Source organism: Argiope bruennichi, chromosome 2, assembly GCF_947563725.1.
Source record: "Argiope bruennichi chromosome 2, qqArgBrue1.1, whole genome shotgun sequence".
Classification (NCBI taxonomy): domain Eukaryota; kingdom Metazoa; phylum Arthropoda; class Arachnida; order Araneae; family Araneidae; genus Argiope; species Argiope bruennichi.
The window spans coordinates 129795753-129814917 of NC_079152.1; the positions used below are offsets into that span (position 1 = coordinate 129795753).

Here is a 19165-nt window from a genome sequence, read left to right on the forward strand (position 1 = left end):
GGAGGTTCTTCAAAAAATCACATATATCAATATGGCAAGAAATACGGAAAAAATGTTTTGGTTAACTTCAATCAATTTTTTAAAATAAATATTGGAAGCATGCTTTATATGCTGAATATACTTTAAATTACTGTACACTCAAACATAAAATTTTTATGAGCTAATTGTAATACTGATAAATGATTTTTAAAGATTTTTATTTATACGTTGATTTCAAATATATCCAAACATTTAAATCTGACACAAAATAAATAAATCTTCACAAAAAAAAAATATCACTTAAAAAGTAAATCAACAACGTGAAAGAGCAAAGTATTCGGATTAATTATATAAAACACAGTACGAAGGCAGCCTTTTGGATCATAACCATCCCAGACTTAATTCTATTTAAAAGAGAAATAGATGTATGTCACTGGACAAGCTGGAAGAATAAATGAGGGACTGTTGTCTTTGTGCAATAGAATGGTCTTTTACTTTATTTACAGCCGCTGTGTCATGTAAAATTGATATTTACAGAAGCGCGCACATATTAAGCTCATAAAACGGTTCATTTGAAATTGATTTCCTTGGAATACTGGATTTATTCCTAATTTTGGACGGACAATTTTTAATGAACCAACGAAAGTGAATGTAATTAATACACAGTAATTATGAAGTAAATAATTTAATTTAGACATTTAAAATCTTGACGTAGAATGACGGAGACCAATTTAGCATTTAGCAACCAATGAAGCGTGAGTCTTATTTAAAGTAAAAGTGAACTTACTCATGTAGTTGGAAAAAATCTACGGAAGATTGTAATTTTCTTGATAAATATATGATGCATACAGTTAAATACATATCGTTGTGTATGTTTTATTGTATATGTTTAAATTATGAAATAAGTATATATTTATAGTAATTCACAATTCAGAAATAGGAGGGCTTCTGTTTTGCTAACCAAAATCTATCCAGGTTTTATGTATGCAAATTATTAAATTAATACAATTGATTTTAGGTATGCAAAGTAAATATCTATGTGTCATTCACTTAATTTGTATCTATGTGTTTTCTAACATAGAAACAACTCAGATTCTTAATTGTATTTATTTCCATTTCAGACACAAGAAGAATTACAGACAGAATGTGTCAATTACACAGAAGTATGGCTGAAAAATAACAAAACGGGTTATCGATCTCAAGATGTAATTATGATTTAATATATAAATCAATATCTGCTTTCAGTTATAAAATTATCCAATAATAGACATAAGGGGTTTTTACCAAATTAAAATATTTAATTCGGAAGTTTAGAATTTCTTTGGAGAAGCTATTAAGATACAAGCTTTAATTTTACAAGTGAATAATAAGAAAAATAATTATATATAACTTTACATTGGTGTTTTCACGTCAGTTGCTAGTATAAGGAAACAAAGTAAGCACATAGCTAAGGCTCCTTAGTATTTCAAGTGATATGTATGCATGATATGAAAGTTAAAACCATTTCGGATTTAATTAAAAACACTCTGAATTTTATTTAATGAAATTATCCAGATTTTTAATGAATTGTCTCAAAGACCACTATACAATTTTGCTATCCCTAATTTCAGGAAAAGAATGAAAACTGTGGTGGAAACTTGATGTCACAACGACTTTTACATTAAAAAACATAGGGTTGCCCCTTTCTATTAAAAATATATGTAATTTTTACTATATAATATATTATACATGCATTTTGGCATCCAAAACTTCTTACAAAAAATTTCATAGTAATTAGTGAGACTTTTATACAAATTAGTTTTAATTATTCGTTATAAATAAAAACTTCAGAGCTTAGATTGCTTTAGAGAAAAGGTTAAGAAACTTTCATTCACTAGTGCAACTTATAAAATTAAATTTTTTTGTTCTAAATAATGAAGTAAACACATTTGATTTGAAATTAGCATTTTGTCTAAATTATCAATCCCGAATTCGTTTTGCATTGTCTGTAACACTTAACAATGACCATGTTTTATTTTACAATCAGTCGCCACAATATAATTTTGTTTTCCAAATTGAATTATTTTCATTGATTTTTTTTAAATATATGCCCAAATGATGCCATGTGGAATTATAGAAAAGGAATGTTTGAAATAGTAATTTTCTCGGTTCGGTTTGTCATCTTAACAGAGAAAAGGCAGATTTTTTAATTTTACTTTGTAAAGACTCAATTAAATGACCTGATAGAACATTAAAATTATTTTAAATTCCATCATAGCAAATAAAATATCATTTCAAATTATATTTAAAAAATTATTAAATTAACCTGCTTATATAAAAATATAAAATATGTATAACCAACTTAGTAAAAATAAAAGACAATAAAAATAGAATTAAAAGAACAATAATATTAATATCTACATTCTGGATGGTAATGTTAATAACTTAAACAAAAGATTAGACCTAGAAATTATTTATATTGGTAACTTAAAAACCTTGTTTCCTTATGGACTTAATAGTGGATTAAATGGAGAAGGTTACGGAGATTTAAACAATGTCTGCCTTTATAACAAATTTAATATTTTTAAATATTTTATAGATAAGGAAATCTATAGTAAAAGATTTAAGAGAGGTAGGTAAGGGCGGCAATTATAATATTATATTGGAGGAATTTCAGAATTATGGTAATCTGGATCATAATAGTGAAAACATTCATAAAATTTGGTAATATCTTTTTGGTCTTAGAAAAAATAAAATTAAATGCTTTTGGATAATAGATTTGGAGATTTTAAATGGAGTTTAAAAATTCTTTCACTAAATTTATAATTCCTGATCTAATTAAATTTAAGCTAAATATTGGAGAAAAATATTCATTATTTAATAATAAAAATAATTTAAAAATTCTGTGTGGTAAGAATTTTGGATATTAACTTGGAATGTCTAAAATTACCTAAAACTGTGCGTAACAGTAAATTATTTTTTCCTTTAAAGGATATAGCAACTGTTTCAATAGCGTTTAGTATACATCAGCTTTAAGGAAACAAATTTTTAATTATAATAACATAGCAAAAATTTGATAAAATAAAACAGATTGTAACTGTAACAATGAAATCTATAAAGATTACATAGATGTTGATAAAAGCCATATTATAAAAGGGAATTTAGAAATTATTGATTCCAGCACTTTAAAAGAGATCTAATGGAAAGAGGTACCAAATTTATATTAAGAGAAAAAATAAACAATAAAAAAAAAATCTTAATTTCTAGTGGAAAAGATTTGTATATTTTTATTTCTAAATTATCTAGGTAATACCATTGGCCTGCGGAAGGATTCGGAGAATGGAAAGTGAGGATTTTAGAGAAAATTAAGACAAAAATGAATGCAGATATTGGCAGATCTAAAGAATGAGGGATTTATTTTAACAAAACATTAAAAAAAGAAATAAAAAATTTCAAAGAGAAATTTTTTATTACAGTAATAGATAAATCAGCAAATAATTTCTGTTTAATTTGTAAATATTATTATAGGGAACTATTAATTAACGGATATAACTCTAACGCAACTTATATTTTGAAGAATACTCGAAAAAAGGAATTAGATAAAAGAATGCTAGCTTTTGCGAAAAAAACTAAAACTTCGGGACACGAGGGATCAATATTGTTGGACAAAAAGTCAGATCCCTCACAGAAAAAAATCCCTTGTTTTGAATCCGTGCCTGAGGGTAACCCTTGAGAAAATCTACAGGCCGGATTCTTTTTTTATTTTTGTTATACTTTTGATTCTATTTTGATTCCTTTTTATTTTTACTAAGTTGGTTATGTTCATCCGTGTTTCAGTAATAGCAGAATTAGTGCTCCCTAAATACAATCGTGATTTTTTAGTTTGATTCAGAAATAATCTTTTTTAAGATGGTTTTAGAAATAATTTTTAATTGGAATTTTCATAATTCTTACATTTTTGATTATTTCTTATATATATTTATATATATCCCTGTCTTCGAAACTGCCTTCTGATTAAAAAAATATATGTTTACATTATATATAGTTTTTGATATGAATTATTTGTGATAAAAGCTTTTTATCTTGTACAACATAACTTATTAATCTATATTTTTATTATTTTCATTATTAGAAGTCTATTAGCAGATAACTAAATATCTTATTATTTTTCCCCAACATAGGCTTGCGAACAGAAATGCATTGGGGATATTGTAATGGAATGCTTAAACTGTACTGATCCATTGACTTTATACCCTTATCCTAATGAGAACTTTTGCAACCCCAAAATTGGTAAGTAACTATGCAAATTTTGAATGAAACTTAAATATAATAATTACAGGATAAATATTTCATTTCAAATAATTTAAATGTTTAATTTTACGAACATCTCATTAAAATTTCAGATTTAGGAAAATGTATTTGTATTCATTCTGAAACAACAGAGATATGAAGTTGACTTAATTTTGATACGAAGCTTATCCTTGTGTTTTTTCTTCTAACTTCTATATTTATAAATACCCCTGAATGGGAAATTTGTTAATTTGGGATTTTGAAAAGCGGATTATAACTTTCTCTGAAATCATGTGTTCATGTAGAACCCAGAATAAAAAAATCTATTAATATTTTTTAAGAAAGTTTTTTGTTGTTGCCGTTGGGGAATTGTATATGAAAAATATTATTTTGTCGATACAGGATTAAAAAAAAGAATTTTAAAAATTTATTATCACAAATATCAATCAGTGGGCAAGTTTTCAAATGACTTTGTGTAAATTTAGAGGCATTTATGCGAAATAATATTTCTTTGAAATTGTGGTCCTTTGATAAATATTTCTTGAAGAACTGTTACTCTTTGAACTATTCAGATACTTCTGAATTGCTATTTATATATTTTTCTTCTTATGTATACTTCCATTTATATATTTTTTGACGTGAGGAGGGCATGTGGTGCTACAACAATTCTGTACATGGCACACATTTGCATTACCTCCGATTAAAATAAAATTTTTAAAAAACTGAGCATTTTAGAATAATATTTTTTTTCCTTAGAAGAAGATTTATTTAGATGAAGATTTTTTTCTTTAGAATTTCAAGAAATCAAAATATCTGAAGGAATTTTTTCCCAAATCTGATTTGATTCTCATTTACAATGTTATTGTAAATAACGCACACCAGATTTTATACACCTAGATTGTTTACCTTTAAACTAAACGATATTGCAGACATGCAGGTATATACCTGCTAAAGAATAGGTAAATACTTATGCAAAATTTATATAAAACTAAAGAGAATTATATACTTGTTTATTACCTGCATGTCATTGCCAAGCTAAAACATATTCTATTGGCGAACATAGTTATTAGACAAACATCACATTTTTGGAGAATATTTTAGAGATTAATTGATTGCTGTAATAACTATGACTGTTTGGTGATTAATCGCTGACATACGGTTAATCTCCACAAGAAAGTAAGAAAATTAAAACTTGGAAATTCCTCAGAATCCCATTGTCTGACAATTTTAAGAATAGAATGATTTCAAAGGTAATGAATCATATCTAAGAAGAAACTCAATGCATTTATTAAGCTAATAAAATAATGAACAAATAGTTAGTTTATTCAAAATTGAAAGAAAATAAAATAGAAATTCATTCTATTTATTAATCTGATTTTTATTTGGTGGATAATTTGCTCTCCGTAAATGAACTATTATACGTAGTTTAAATATATCAGAATACCATTAAAAACTTCATTTCGTTTAATATATAGAACTATATGTTTGCAATTTTTGTTATTTAATGATATTATGTAAATTTTATAATTTTCAAAAGTCAATTTTTTGATAGAACTTTCAGTTATATTATGTGAACATTTTTTTTTATCACAAATAACTAAATAATTTTTCAGAAGGCAAAAATACTGAAATGTGCGACTATCCTGAATATATCATTGCAGAATGTATCAAAGGGTGCAAGGACGATTGTGTGTAAGTGTCAAACTCTATTGAAGGAAAAAAAAATATTTTTATTGAACTGTTTCATAATTAATTAATTTGCAACTTTTTATTAAATCATTATGTAATTTACAGATGTGTTTAAAAAATGTTTTCTAAGTATTACTTCATTACTTATTGATATAAGTAATAAATTTTAACTGTTTTTAAAAATATACGTTTTAAAAATACGCTGAAAACTGAACTTTCCCTATCAAAAGTGCAGAAATGGGAGCAAATATATAAGAGCATGGCATGCTGATGAAAATATTTCAGGTAAATATAGAATTTAACCAATTTTTAATTTTTAAAGATTCGGTTTTTTTGTATTGTTTGTATTGAAGCTTAACTTATTCGGTGTATTGTCTAAAAGGCATCTTGCTTTTCCGATTTTTTTTTCAACTTATTAAACCTATTAATACATTTTTGAAAAAAATATTTTCTACTTTAGAATGCATTTATAAATTAATACTTAAAAAAATTTCTTTTCAACAATTCTTTTTAATTTTTAAAAATATATGTAAATAAAATACTTAAAAAATAAATGAAATAGTCTTTTATGTAATAACAAAAATAATATAGATTATATTTAGTTTTTATATGTTCACTTTTTATATCCCGCGGATTTGAAATCAATATTTATTTATAATTATTGATTCAGTACAGAACATATTAAATAATTATTCTCAGCATAATACACAAGTGCATAAAATCTTATAATTTTTAACATCGCAAAGTGCGTGATCACAAAATGGTATTTTGAATAACATGAAGTAAGTCTAATTAAATGAAAGCTTGTAAAAATGATTTAAAATTATACTCTTCAAATAGATTATTCTTCTAAGTGGAGATAAAAACAACAACAATTTTTAAAATAGTAATAAGATTATTTTTAATATAATTACGGATTTATTATTAATTTAATAACATTACAAAATCCAATAAAAAGTGTTTATTAATTAGGGATTATCATGATAGAATGTGATATTTGCATTTTAACATTACAAAAATAGAAATTACATGTATAAATTTAGTTCCATTTAACGAATCATAATACATATTCCAAAAAATTTGTTCTAAAAAATCTTAATTTAATAGAAAAAAAATAAATATGTCCGTTTATTAGTATACTTAAAAGTTGAACTTGCATTATTTTTATTATATTGAAGTTATTAAATATTGAAATCCTAAATAATTGTAACAAATAATATGGAATATTGATTTTTTTAAATTCATAAATTAGTCGAAACTCGACTTGAAATTAAAAACTAATGAAATAACTCGATTGACTGAAAATAAAATCCCGTAAAATGTTAAATTAGAGCCTTATCAGTATGAATTCAAAAATCTAACTCTATGAAATGAGGAAATACATAGAACATTGATTGCAAAATAAATTCGAATTTTTGTAAGCATAAAATTACACAAATTAAATAAAAAAATGTACGAAAATTGTGTTTGCAAATAATATTTCCATTGTTTTATTAATAATGAATTAAGATGAGAAATGCAAATGCGATGTGAAGAAAAAGGAATTTAACGTGCGCTTTCATATGTTATCAAATAATGTTTTATCAAGTACATTTTTATTTGCATATTCTTAACAGAAATGAATGAAATACAATTCTTTTTGCTCTCATATTACTCTAAAACTGTCTTTACTTTCAGAAAGACAAAGTTTTCTTATGAAATCAAGGAGAGCTTCCTAAACCGATATGTAAGTATATGTTAAGTAGTTTTCTATAATTTTCTAAACGTAGACAACTCTTCATGCCGAAATTCCGAAGTCATTATTTTAATTCATGAGTTAATTTATAATAATAATGTAACGCTAAGTATCAAAAGGAAAAAAAATATTGTTAACTATTCAATAAACTATGAGTTTCATCATATAGTGATTAATTTGCTAAATACAAATAAATAAATATATAAATAAAAAATAAATCTTATAATTTCTTAGAAATTAATTGAAAGTCACTGATGTTTTTTGAAATTTTTTTTAATAATATCTTTAAACGAGAAATATATACTCTTGAAAGAAACTTGAAAAATATTATTCAAGGAAAATTGTTATTATTACCATTATTAAATGCTGGGTAGGAACGTACATAACAAGGTTTATGATTCAACCATTTTAGTTATTACGGTGTTTGTATAGATTAATTTGATTCAAAACTGATAGAAACAGCAATGGAAAGGGCAAAATATACATTTTATAAATATGTTGCAGTGCCATTTTTTAGAAACACAGGGAAACTGTTGGAATTGTTGTTGTGTTTCATTGAATATGCAATTAAGTATGTGTAATGAATGTATAAATAATTAAAAACATGCATTTATTACGGATCGTAATTTTCGACTTTACTAGATAAATGAAGCTTTTCTTTTAATAATAATTTATTAAATTGGAATTTTGAAAAGATGTCATTTATTTCTGCATGAATAATATATGAAATAAAATGACGAGTTTAAGTTTAAACACTGCATTACATATAAAGTTTAATTAAAATGGAAAACGCTTGAAAAATACTATGTTTTTCAAGCCGAATTTTTAAACATTTCAAAAAAAATACTAAATACCCCCATTTTAACAAATTTTAAATTGTATCTTTCTGTATAAATAATTCATTTAAAATTTAAAGTAATAAGTAAGTATTATTCATTTGTACTCCTAATATTTGAGATAGAAAGGTTATTGTTTTATTTATTAAATGATTTTTTCACTCAAAATTTCTGTTGGAAATATGATTTAACGATTTTTCAAAAGACTTACGTTGATTGCATTTGAATTTTTTACTCTTAAATACAATAAAAATACATTTTATCTGAAAACCAATATATCAAATCTAACATGACACAAAACTGAAAACCAACCATTATACAAAAAGGTGCAAATGAAGCAGAAAATTTTGTGTAAATCATATTAAAAGGACGTTTCCAAGTGAACGTTTTTTAGAGATTTTAAAATGTCAGTGGGATTAAAACGATTATGCTTCTAAAACATCAATTTTAGTATTTTCTGAAATGTTTGTTGCAATAGTGAATAGTAAAAATTTTAAACTAGGAAATTAATAAATGAAATATGATTTAAAATTATTTAATTAAAAACATAATAAATAATTTTCTTTATCATTTTCAATTTTCCTTTAGACAAATGTTAGTTTCAAATTCAAAATAAAATTATAATAATAAGATATTTTTTAAAAACACTGATTAATATATTTTATAAAATTATTTGTCTTAGAAATTCATTTCCTTTTAAAGACACAGTTGCTGAATCTTAAATTTGAATTTTGGAAATACTCGTATCATTTCATCTTCTTGTTTGTAATTAAACGCAAAATATTATCATTTTTTCTACAATTAATGTATTCTATTTTGTTATTTAATTTATTTCAGTTAGGAATTATATTTTTCTTTAATTACTTCTTTAAAATGATAATTTCTTTTTCGATTCACAAGTGTTAAAATAAATTTATTTATTAAAATTGTTGTTTTTTTTAGTCTCTGTCTACTGAGAAAAATGAATCGTGAGTATATATTTATGCTTTTACACATTTTTGTCGATTATTTCTAATCTTCTACTAATTTTCACAGATAATACTCCTAACTCAAAATATTTTATGTCAAATTATTTAAGAAAAAATATTTGTCCTGTGTTCTTAATTTTTTAAGTAAAATCATTAGAATAGAATGCATTCAAATAGAATAGAATTTATATAGAATAGTAGAATACATTCAAATAGAATCCAATTTAAAAAGAATAGTAGAATTTATTCAAGTAGAATAGTAGAATGTTTTAAAATAGAATAAAATTTAAATATAATAATATAATGCATTAAAAATTGAATTTAGAATAATAGAATGCATTAAAATTATATTCAAAATTATATTAAAGATTTTTTAAATGCTTCACATGATATAAATTCTAAACATTTCTTCTGAATGTGTGTTTAAATACAGTATTCAAAATTGCATAGTAGATGATATCAACTCATATTTCAATTGAATCTTTTAAGCGCTTTTCCGAAAGGAAAACTGTATTATCTCAGAAAAGAAAGGAGAATAAAATGTAGTTAAATTTTCAAAGACATATGTAGTTTTATATATTTCAAGAACACGTATTTGAAATTATTCTATGATTTCATCTCTGGTAATTTGATAAGCCATACCTTTTTGTTTTCGATTTCTTAAAGACAGAAAAATGCAATGGATGCAATAGGACCAAAAATTCTTTATTGAATTTCTCTAAGAATCTCATTTATTCATGCGACAGAATTTCATTTGAGGAAACATAATATTCTTTTATATTTTTTAAATGTGACTAAATATAAAATACATGGATATACAGTTTATGAGATGGAGTTTTTAACGAAAAATAATATCAATCATACATTATAATACTCATGAAAACTTATGACAAATATGAAATTTTACATAGTTATGATTTTATTTTACAGTTTTTTTATTTGTAATAATGTGTTATCGAAATTCTTTTTATATATATGAATATTTTTCAGACGTCAAATTAGAGTGAGAATTGATTTCCCTGATGTGGATATACAGAAAACTACCCATAAACCCCAATTTAAGGTGAATATACAACTTTTACATTGATTTTATCTCCTTTGTTTGATATTTTTTCGAAGTTGACTGTGTTGCCTAAGCTTTCATTTAATATTTGTATTATAAATACTTTGTTTCCGTTGTATTCTATCGAACTTTGAATTTGAATTCAAGTTGCCAATTAGTATTTTTATAACATAAATGAATACTGATTTCATAAATAATTTAATCAATGTATAATAATGAAATCATCTTCTCTTAGCAATCTTTAGAATCAAATAATTTCTACGAATAATCCTGTTATCAAAATAACGTTATTTTATGTAAAAATTTAACGATTTATGTCGCGATTGTACTTAAAAGTACCATAAAATCATGTTGATATCTTTGCAATGTTATTATTCTGATGATGCTAAAAAATAGATATATAGAACATATTAAACACGTAGGATGTAATTCCCACAGCAAGCACTAGATAGCAATCAAAGGAAGAAATTAAAAACCTTTAACTATTAATTATATTAATTAAGTTGATTTAATTAACTTTAAAAGTGTTTCAATCTTTTCTGGGGTTATTCACATCGAATGATACAGAAATGAAATTGAAAAAATGATGGCATAATAATGAGGTAAAAAAAATGCTGTGAGGTGTGTAAATGCCCCCCTATTGTAGAAATGTATTGTGCAAGCAAATTTGACGCATGAAGTAGCTATGTCGTACTCTTGGCCCTAGTTGGCGCTACTGTAAAAAATAAGAGACTTTCACTCGGCTTAAATCGCTGACAGATAACTGTCAGGGGACTTGTAAAGTGCCATAAGTCACAACAACACAGAAGATACCATCAATTTTAAACACAGATTATTACCTACCAATTATCATCTATAATAGAAGTAATTCTACTCACATATATTACCAATATTACGTTATTTTAGCTAATTAGTTAAAATTTTACATTTAAAACTCCAGTGAGGTTTTGACAGCCACTCAGCTTTAACGTATTCTAAGAATTTATTTGTAACCAGTAATTCATTGAATTAGAAATGATTTGCTATACTTATCATAATAATTGGTACACATAATTTATCAAATAATTTTTTCCCTTTTTTTGCCAAATAGTACAAGTGTACATTTCTAATGAAAAATCATTTAAATTTTCCTCTCTTTTTGAGGAGATTATACGACCAGCTTGAGGAGAAATTACAATTACAGTATTAATAATTTCATTCCATATTCCGTTGCCTTACCAAATATGCCATTCTTATACTTCTTTTGAAAGAGAGGAGCCAAAAGTAATCTATTTTATCATCCATTGAAACCTGCAAGTAGTTTGTTTTAATGGAATGAATAAAAAAAGAGATTTCCATTTTACTGTCGCTTGTTTTGCAAAGATAAGTAATTGATGAATTAAAAGATAATGATAATGAATTAAAAGATAGCATTTGATAAAGATAACATTGAATAAGTTAAGATGTGTCTATTTTTGCATATAATAACATTTTAAAAATAATGAAATATATTTCTGCGGATAATTCTTTAAGGAAACGGAAATAGCTCTTTACACACACACGCAGATGTTAAAAAATAAGTAGAATACTGTTAAAGAAAAGATTTCTTTACTTAGTAATATATTATTGGATCTCCTTTAGTAAAAATTATGGCTCGTTTATGGTTTGCCATGGAATCTACTATTTGCTGGACTATATTTAATTACTGAAAATACAAGTATGGGTCAAAGATTAGAGATTTTAAAAACTGTTGGGAGAGAAGAGCTGCTGTTTGAGTTTCAGAATTTCTCAAATGTTCTTTATATAATTCAGATCTGAGTATTGTGGTGCAATTCCAGTTGATAATCAGCATTCTAATTTACAATAATGCCCGCGGAACTAAAGCTGAATTATTTTTGAGTGGATAAAAGTTTCTTATAATCCATAAAAATCGTATAAATGCTAAGAAAAAACTCACATTATGGATGATGAATTTTTGGACATGATGTGCAAGAAATTTTATCCTTAGACGACTATGGAATAATCCTTGGATGACACGTTGTCTTCCAGAATCAATGGGTTATTATGACCTAATTCAGTAAAACATAAACCGTACCAAACTAAACCACCAGAAACTTGAACTGTGCTGATGAGGTTAGATGGGCTGTGGGTTCAAGGGGATCAAGTCATAATCTTTCAATTTTCCTTCATTTGATTCAATATGTCAAGTGATTAATCTGATCATACAAACCGATTTCAATCAGCATCTATCTTATCGGGACTTTTCTTATGTCACTGAAGACGAACTTAAGGTTCTTTGCATAAATTAAAATTTTTCACAGAAGCAGGCCTGTACCAATTTTTTTCAAATCCTTGGCATTTGTCACATGATTATCGTAATTTGGCCTTATTTACATAATATTTGTGTTTATAAAATTAACTGATATTCGTTTTTATGTTTACATGTCTGAAGAGCAAGCCATTACAGCGTCAATGACATTTGCCTAAATTCTCTATCTCATTTTCCATTTTTTTTAAAGCTTTCAATTACATCTTCTTCTGACTGCATAGTTAATTAAGAAAGTAATTGATAAAACGGAAATTCAATTAGTAAATGTTATTATTATTTTCTAATCAAAATATGAAAAATATATCACAGACTTCAGTATATTCATTTTTTACTGAAATTCATGATAAAAAAGGTATTCATTACTGAAAACATAAAATAAAATCTTGTGTGACTATCTAATTTAAAAGACGTACTTTTATAAGCCTACAAATCATATTTTTGTCTTCTTTTGCACAAATTTATTAAAAAATATGTATTTTTTAAATTATTTGATAGATTAATATTTAACAATAGTTACATTTCAATGGAAGTAGGTTTTAATTACATTGTATATCATGAACTGTCTGTTATTCATCATATTTAAAACTTATATTCTTTTATTATTTTTTTAAAGGTTTTGGAAATCTTCAGCTTTATAGGAGGATTTCTGGCGTTCTGGATAGGTCTATCAATGGTTCAAGTTGTCGAAATATTTGATTGCATTTTTCAAATTGTGAAACATTTCTTCATAAAAAGAGCGGCCAGATCAGAGGGCACAGTGGCTTAAAATCTCAGCTTAAAAGAGCTATTATATTGATTCATTTGTAAACTATCGATATCTGTAAATTTCGAGCTATATATTATCCCATTGCAAGAATTTTAATTTCTTGATAACTTTTTTGAGACTTTTGATCGGAAATAATGGAAGAAAAGTTGTGTTGTGCTTGTTCAAAAAAAGAACTAAATATAATTTTTTTAAATTTCGATGCACGGAACTATCTTGTATCCTATTATAAATAAATAACTACGTTTTATTTTCTTATAAACTATGTTCATAAATTAATGGATCATGAGATTATTAGTTTTGCAAAAAATATAAATGAATGAATTATGAAAAAAAAAATGATTTTTTCCATTTTGTTGCATGAATTACGAAAATAATAATTTTGATACATTTGAAAAATATAAAAAAAGCAAGGGTTCACAAACTATAGATCGTTACCCATTGCTGAATCATGGATTCATTTTTGGTAGGTCATGAGACCTTGAATGTATATGCATTTTTCCACAATCTAGCAGAAATTCGATGTGAGCTTGACATTATAAGCCACATGGTAGCATTAAGACATAAATATGCAATATCAGTGTAAAAAAGAGCTAGCATTACCTATTTTAATTGTCATATAATTAAAGTTGTGTAATAATGTACAACGCGGAAGATGCAAAGCTTCCATTACATTTCCAGTGTTGAAAAATGAAATTTCCTGGGAACAAAGCAAATAATCGTAGATTGTGTGATATTGGCAATATGAATTTTGGCCTTATACATTATTTGATAAATTAATTAAAGAGAAATTATTTAATGCTAATTCAAATGATCAAAAAGAAAAAAAATGTGAAAAATCTACTTCCTCATAAAGCTTCTCCATATGTAATGATACAAGGCGCTATGAACTTCATCGAAAAATTTGATATTTATTTTGTCTATCTAGAAAAAAGACATTTGATGAGATTATTAATGTTATATGTAATACTTATAGACAATCTGACGATGATTAAGTACTCTTTCAACTAAACATCTACATGCTTATATAGATTAACATTGTACCCTGTAATCATCATTTATAATAAAGATATGCAATAAATGTAAGTTTCTTGCTTCACAACGATACATTTTAATTTAAAAATTTAATTACTTACATTACATTGCAATAATATGCAAGTAATTTAATAAAAATAGTTATTGCTTTCAAACGAATCGGTATTAGTAGCATTAAATATGTAATGTTCAAAATTCAGATTAAAATTTTTTCTACACTTTAAAGACATTAAATGCTGTTTTAATTTATACGGGTAATGGAAATTAAAATATAGTTTTAATCCACTTATTTTGCATACTTAAAGGTTTCTGTAATATAATATCAATTTTCATTCATTATATGTCATTTGTAAGATTGGCATTCCAAGTAACAATTATTAAAAATCAATTTTGCTTTTATTCTCATTAAATTTATAATTTTACTTCGTTTAATTATAATATGATTTTTGCAGAATGAATTTTGAAGACCAATGGGGAGAAATTTGTACTTCAGCCCTAAATCATTGTAGTTTATTAAAATGCATGCTAACTAAATTAAAAATTTGCTTACTTTCTATATCTTTTAATTTATTGTAAAGAAAGTCAGTTTTACAATTGATTTTTCACTGAAAATCACAGAAAATTTACATATATATATATATCACATGATTGATCCTCATGATGTAAACTTTTAAAATATAAATCGTGATTTTTTTAAAAATTAAAATATCTGCATAAAAAATTAAATTGGAATTACATAAGAAGCAAAATTCAAAGATCTGAGTCTTCTTTTTGATATTAATAATAAAATAAAATCTTACATGGCCTCTCACTCTCAAAAAGAATAAAAATTGAAATTATATATTATTTTTTCATTGAAAATCTAATAGTAGATTGGAAGAAAAGCGCCTTGAACATTTAGATTACATGGCCGATAAAGCACGATAAAAAAAAGGCCATGATAATATTTCAGTAATCGTCACGAAGAAAAATAAAGTCAAGTAATTTTTTTATAATGAGCTGCGAGCTTATTTTCACAAGTACAATTTTGTCTACATTCTTCTTTTCGTTAAACGAGTTTAATTAAGTTTTAAGTGTTCACTTCCGAGAAATAAGGCAACTTATCAAGAATGCAAATCTAGAAAACCGACAATGTCATGCTGTAACCTTCTAAGAGGTCTGCTTGGCGTTTTGCCAATTGTGATGTATCATTTAATGAGTCTCTTTTCCTTCTTTTTCTTTTTTTATTTTAAGTCGTAGCATCGTCAAAAATGGAAAGCTACTGAATATGCAAGTATGCTGTTTTAATTTTTAAAAAATCGCTTAGTCCACATACTTCAGTGTACGTAAAATTCCGATAGAAAGTTGAAGCTATTGCTGCATATGAACAAAAGACTGCTGATTTGCTAAAAAAAATTGATTCTTTTGCGGTTATTACATGTAAAAAAATTACTTCTAGATAATTGTAAAAATACTATCTTTATTGGATGATTTACTCCAGGTATCAATTTCAAAAAATTAATATTATATATATATATTTAAACAAAACACTTTTCTATTATATAAGTAAACAGAATACAATATCCTAATTTCCATCTCACAAATAAGAGATACTCTCTTGTAGTAACATAAAAAATACAGTGAGAGTCAAAGAAAGTAAAAACCCATGATTGATTTAGAAAATGTGTTATTTCAAATGTATTATTGACTTATAAAGTAGATATATACAATTATTAACTTATTTAAGCAAAATAGAACAACTTGTAAACATTCAATAAAAATTAACTACATAATGAAATAACTCAACTTGAATCTAAAATCATCCAATTTTATGCGTCTAAAAAGTAAGCACTAAATACTTTTACACCTTCAAATTATTTATTTTTATAGATATCACCATTTTTGTATTAGAGAATCTTGATCTAACTGAAAGTATTATACTCTACCTCAATTTATGTAAATTTCTAGAAAAATCTGAAAGATTTTGCGATGGGGAAACAAACAACATTGAAACACTAATAATAAACTTGAAGAAAAATGGTGAATCCTTACGTGGAAAAGAAGAAAAAATGATGAAAGAAGCCACTGCACAATGAAGAATTCGTTTGAGATGTATTCCAAATACATGTAGATTAAAGATTTTCAGAGAACAGGAAGGCCAAGACAACTTATTAATCAGAAGTGAGAGCAGTAGTACTAGAGGTCAAAGCCGAACCAGCTGCAAGTGTTTCATAATACCTCGCAAAGATCAGTGAACACAGTAAGTGCAAGCACAATAAGGAGACTCTTCATGAACATTAGTTACAAGGCAGGATTCAACATAAGAAACCATTCAACACGAAATCGAAGAAAAAATAGCATCCGCTATTTGCCAAAAAGTACCTTGAATAAGAGTTTAAATTTTTGATATAATATTTTAATTAGTGATGAGAAAAAAATGGAATTGTTTGGCACACAGGAGCTTGAAAAAATAAGGGGACCAAAGAATGAAGAATCCAGTAATAAATATTCAATTAAGAAAATTAAATATTGGGGGGAGGGTGCGATCTGTTATGATCTGGAGGTATATGGTGGCTGCAGGAGTCAGTAATTTAGTATATAACAAAATAAAAAAAAGTGACCACCTAAATATTTTTAAAAATAATGCTGTCCCTAGTGTTGAGAATTTGGGATTGTCACGAAGTTGAATCTTCCAACATAATAACGATCCCAAACATACATCGAAATTGTGAAAATGAGAATATCTTCAGAAAAATGTACGTCAAAGAACCATTTCTAATAAGGAAGAATTGTCGTAAAAGAATGGCAAAAATTCCCTCCCAAATTAACAAAAAAACTGGTAGCATCTATGCCTAGACGATTAAAGACAGTGATAAAATCTAAAGAACTGGAGACAAAATATTAATATGACATCTTTCGTTGTTTTGGTCGATCTATATTTGTCTGTCAATGATCTGTGTTTACATTTTTTTTGGAAATTAGATGCTTTTCTGTTTTAGTTGAATCATTACTTTTTGCATTTTCATTTACACAAATATTTACAAGTTGTTGCATCCTACATGAATAAGTTAACGATTGTATATATTTACTTCATATTATAAATCAATAATATATTTGAAATAAAACATTTTCTATATCAATCATGGGTGTTTACTTTCTTTTGACTCTCACTGTATATTAAAAAATCTTTAGGTTGTTGTAAGTGAACAGAATACAATATTCTGATTTATAACTCACAAATAAGAGTTACAATTTACAGTTACATGTAATAATATACTCTTTAAACAGGCTCAAATATTATGGACTTTATGAATCTTTGGTTACTTATGGATATTACTTTTAAAATCTCCCCCCCCCCCGTGAGATTGCAACATCCACTATTTTTCAGTGAACAAATTTAATTACCAATTTATTTAAATTTCTTCACAATATTGAGATTTATCCACACTATTCAAACTCAGTTTTCTTTCTAATAATTTTAATCAAACGTACTGATAAAAAAATAATCGATGATTTAAAAAATCTACATAGATTAAAAAATTCTACAGGGCGATACATTTTAAACAGACGAAATTTATAGAATAAAATTTCTTTTTAAAACTATTATACTTACTTTCTGATGTGATATAAGGATCGCTTTCAAAATCCTCTGAACCAAACCCAAAACTGGACAATTCACATCTTTTCATCTTGATTCAGTTAGTTTAAATGAAAGTTGAATGAATTTACTTTCATAAATTTAAAGAATATTTTTAATGAAATAATGTGAACCCATTTACCTCAGATAATCTTATCTGTAAAATCTAAAAACAAAAAGCTGGAAACTTTAAAAGTAAAGTAAAGTAAATTGTTTAAAGTAAAAACTTTAAACAAAAAGCTGGAAAACAAATCAGCGAATTCAAATCCATGATAATTCGATGCAGATATCATATGCTAAGCGACTAAACAAAGCAAAACAAATCAAAACCCTTGATTTCAATGATATCATGCAGCGATCTCCAAAATGTTGGCAACATTTCATGACGGTGCCAATGCATCGGATATTCGAATTTAAAAAGCTGTGAAAGGTGCTGTTGTCTATGCTCTCTGGCTGTGTGACAGCGCAGACACATGACGCTGAAAATCCCACGTGCTTATCAGACTTTGATATGTCTCGTGTTGTTCTCAGCTCTTTGATTCTGCTGTCTCATGCATCAACGTCAAAAAAGTATCCATCTTTCTGAGACAACGACAAAAGATCAACGAAGAAGATATTTTAGAAATTCTGAGAAGTGAATTTGGTTTGGCTAAGGTAATTCTGTTTTGAGAGCAAAGAAAGATCGCTAATTATTGACTCTAGACGAATTTATAAGGCACCTGCATTCGTATTAATTGGATTATATTTTTACTTTCTAGAGTACGAGTTTATGCTAAGAGAAAATAATGCAATCGTTAAAAAATTCGAACTCAGGATCTTGATGAATCTCCAAGTTTGAAATCGCTTTGAGACGGAAAAACACATTTCTGTAATTATGCCTGTAGCTGTTTGTCTGTCTAGATAA

At 25.9% G+C, this 19165-nt stretch overlaps 2 protein-coding genes across 2 annotated transcripts in view; one reads left to right on the plus strand and one right to left on the minus strand.

The window, feature by feature from the left end:
• The window catches only part of LOC129956794 (acid-sensing ion channel 1A-like), a 28250-nt gene extending 14378 nt beyond the window's left edge, over positions 1 to 13872 (plus strand). Inside the window, exons 7-13 of the mRNA XM_056068741.1 lie at positions 1101 to 1184; positions 4140 to 4248; positions 5862 to 5940; positions 7615 to 7663; positions 9451 to 9476; positions 10467 to 10539; positions 13461 to 13872. Coding sequence (XP_055924716.1) covers positions 1101 to 1184; positions 4140 to 4248; positions 5862 to 5940; positions 7615 to 7663; positions 9451 to 9476; positions 10467 to 10539; positions 13461 to 13613 — 573 coding nt within the window. The 3' untranslated portion in view covers positions 13614 to 13872. The remainder of the gene's footprint in view (positions 1 to 1100; positions 1185 to 4139; positions 4249 to 5861; positions 5941 to 7614; positions 7664 to 9450; positions 9477 to 10466; positions 10540 to 13460) is intronic.
• The window catches only part of LOC129956785 (uncharacterized), a 91480-nt gene extending 72835 nt beyond the window's left edge, over positions 1 to 18645 (minus strand). The window contains exon 1 of the mRNA XM_056068733.1: positions 18238 to 18645. The gene's annotated coding sequence lies outside the window, so the exon portion shown is untranslated. The remainder of the gene's footprint in view (positions 1 to 18237) is intronic.
• Positions 18646 to 19165: the final 520 nt, after the last annotated feature.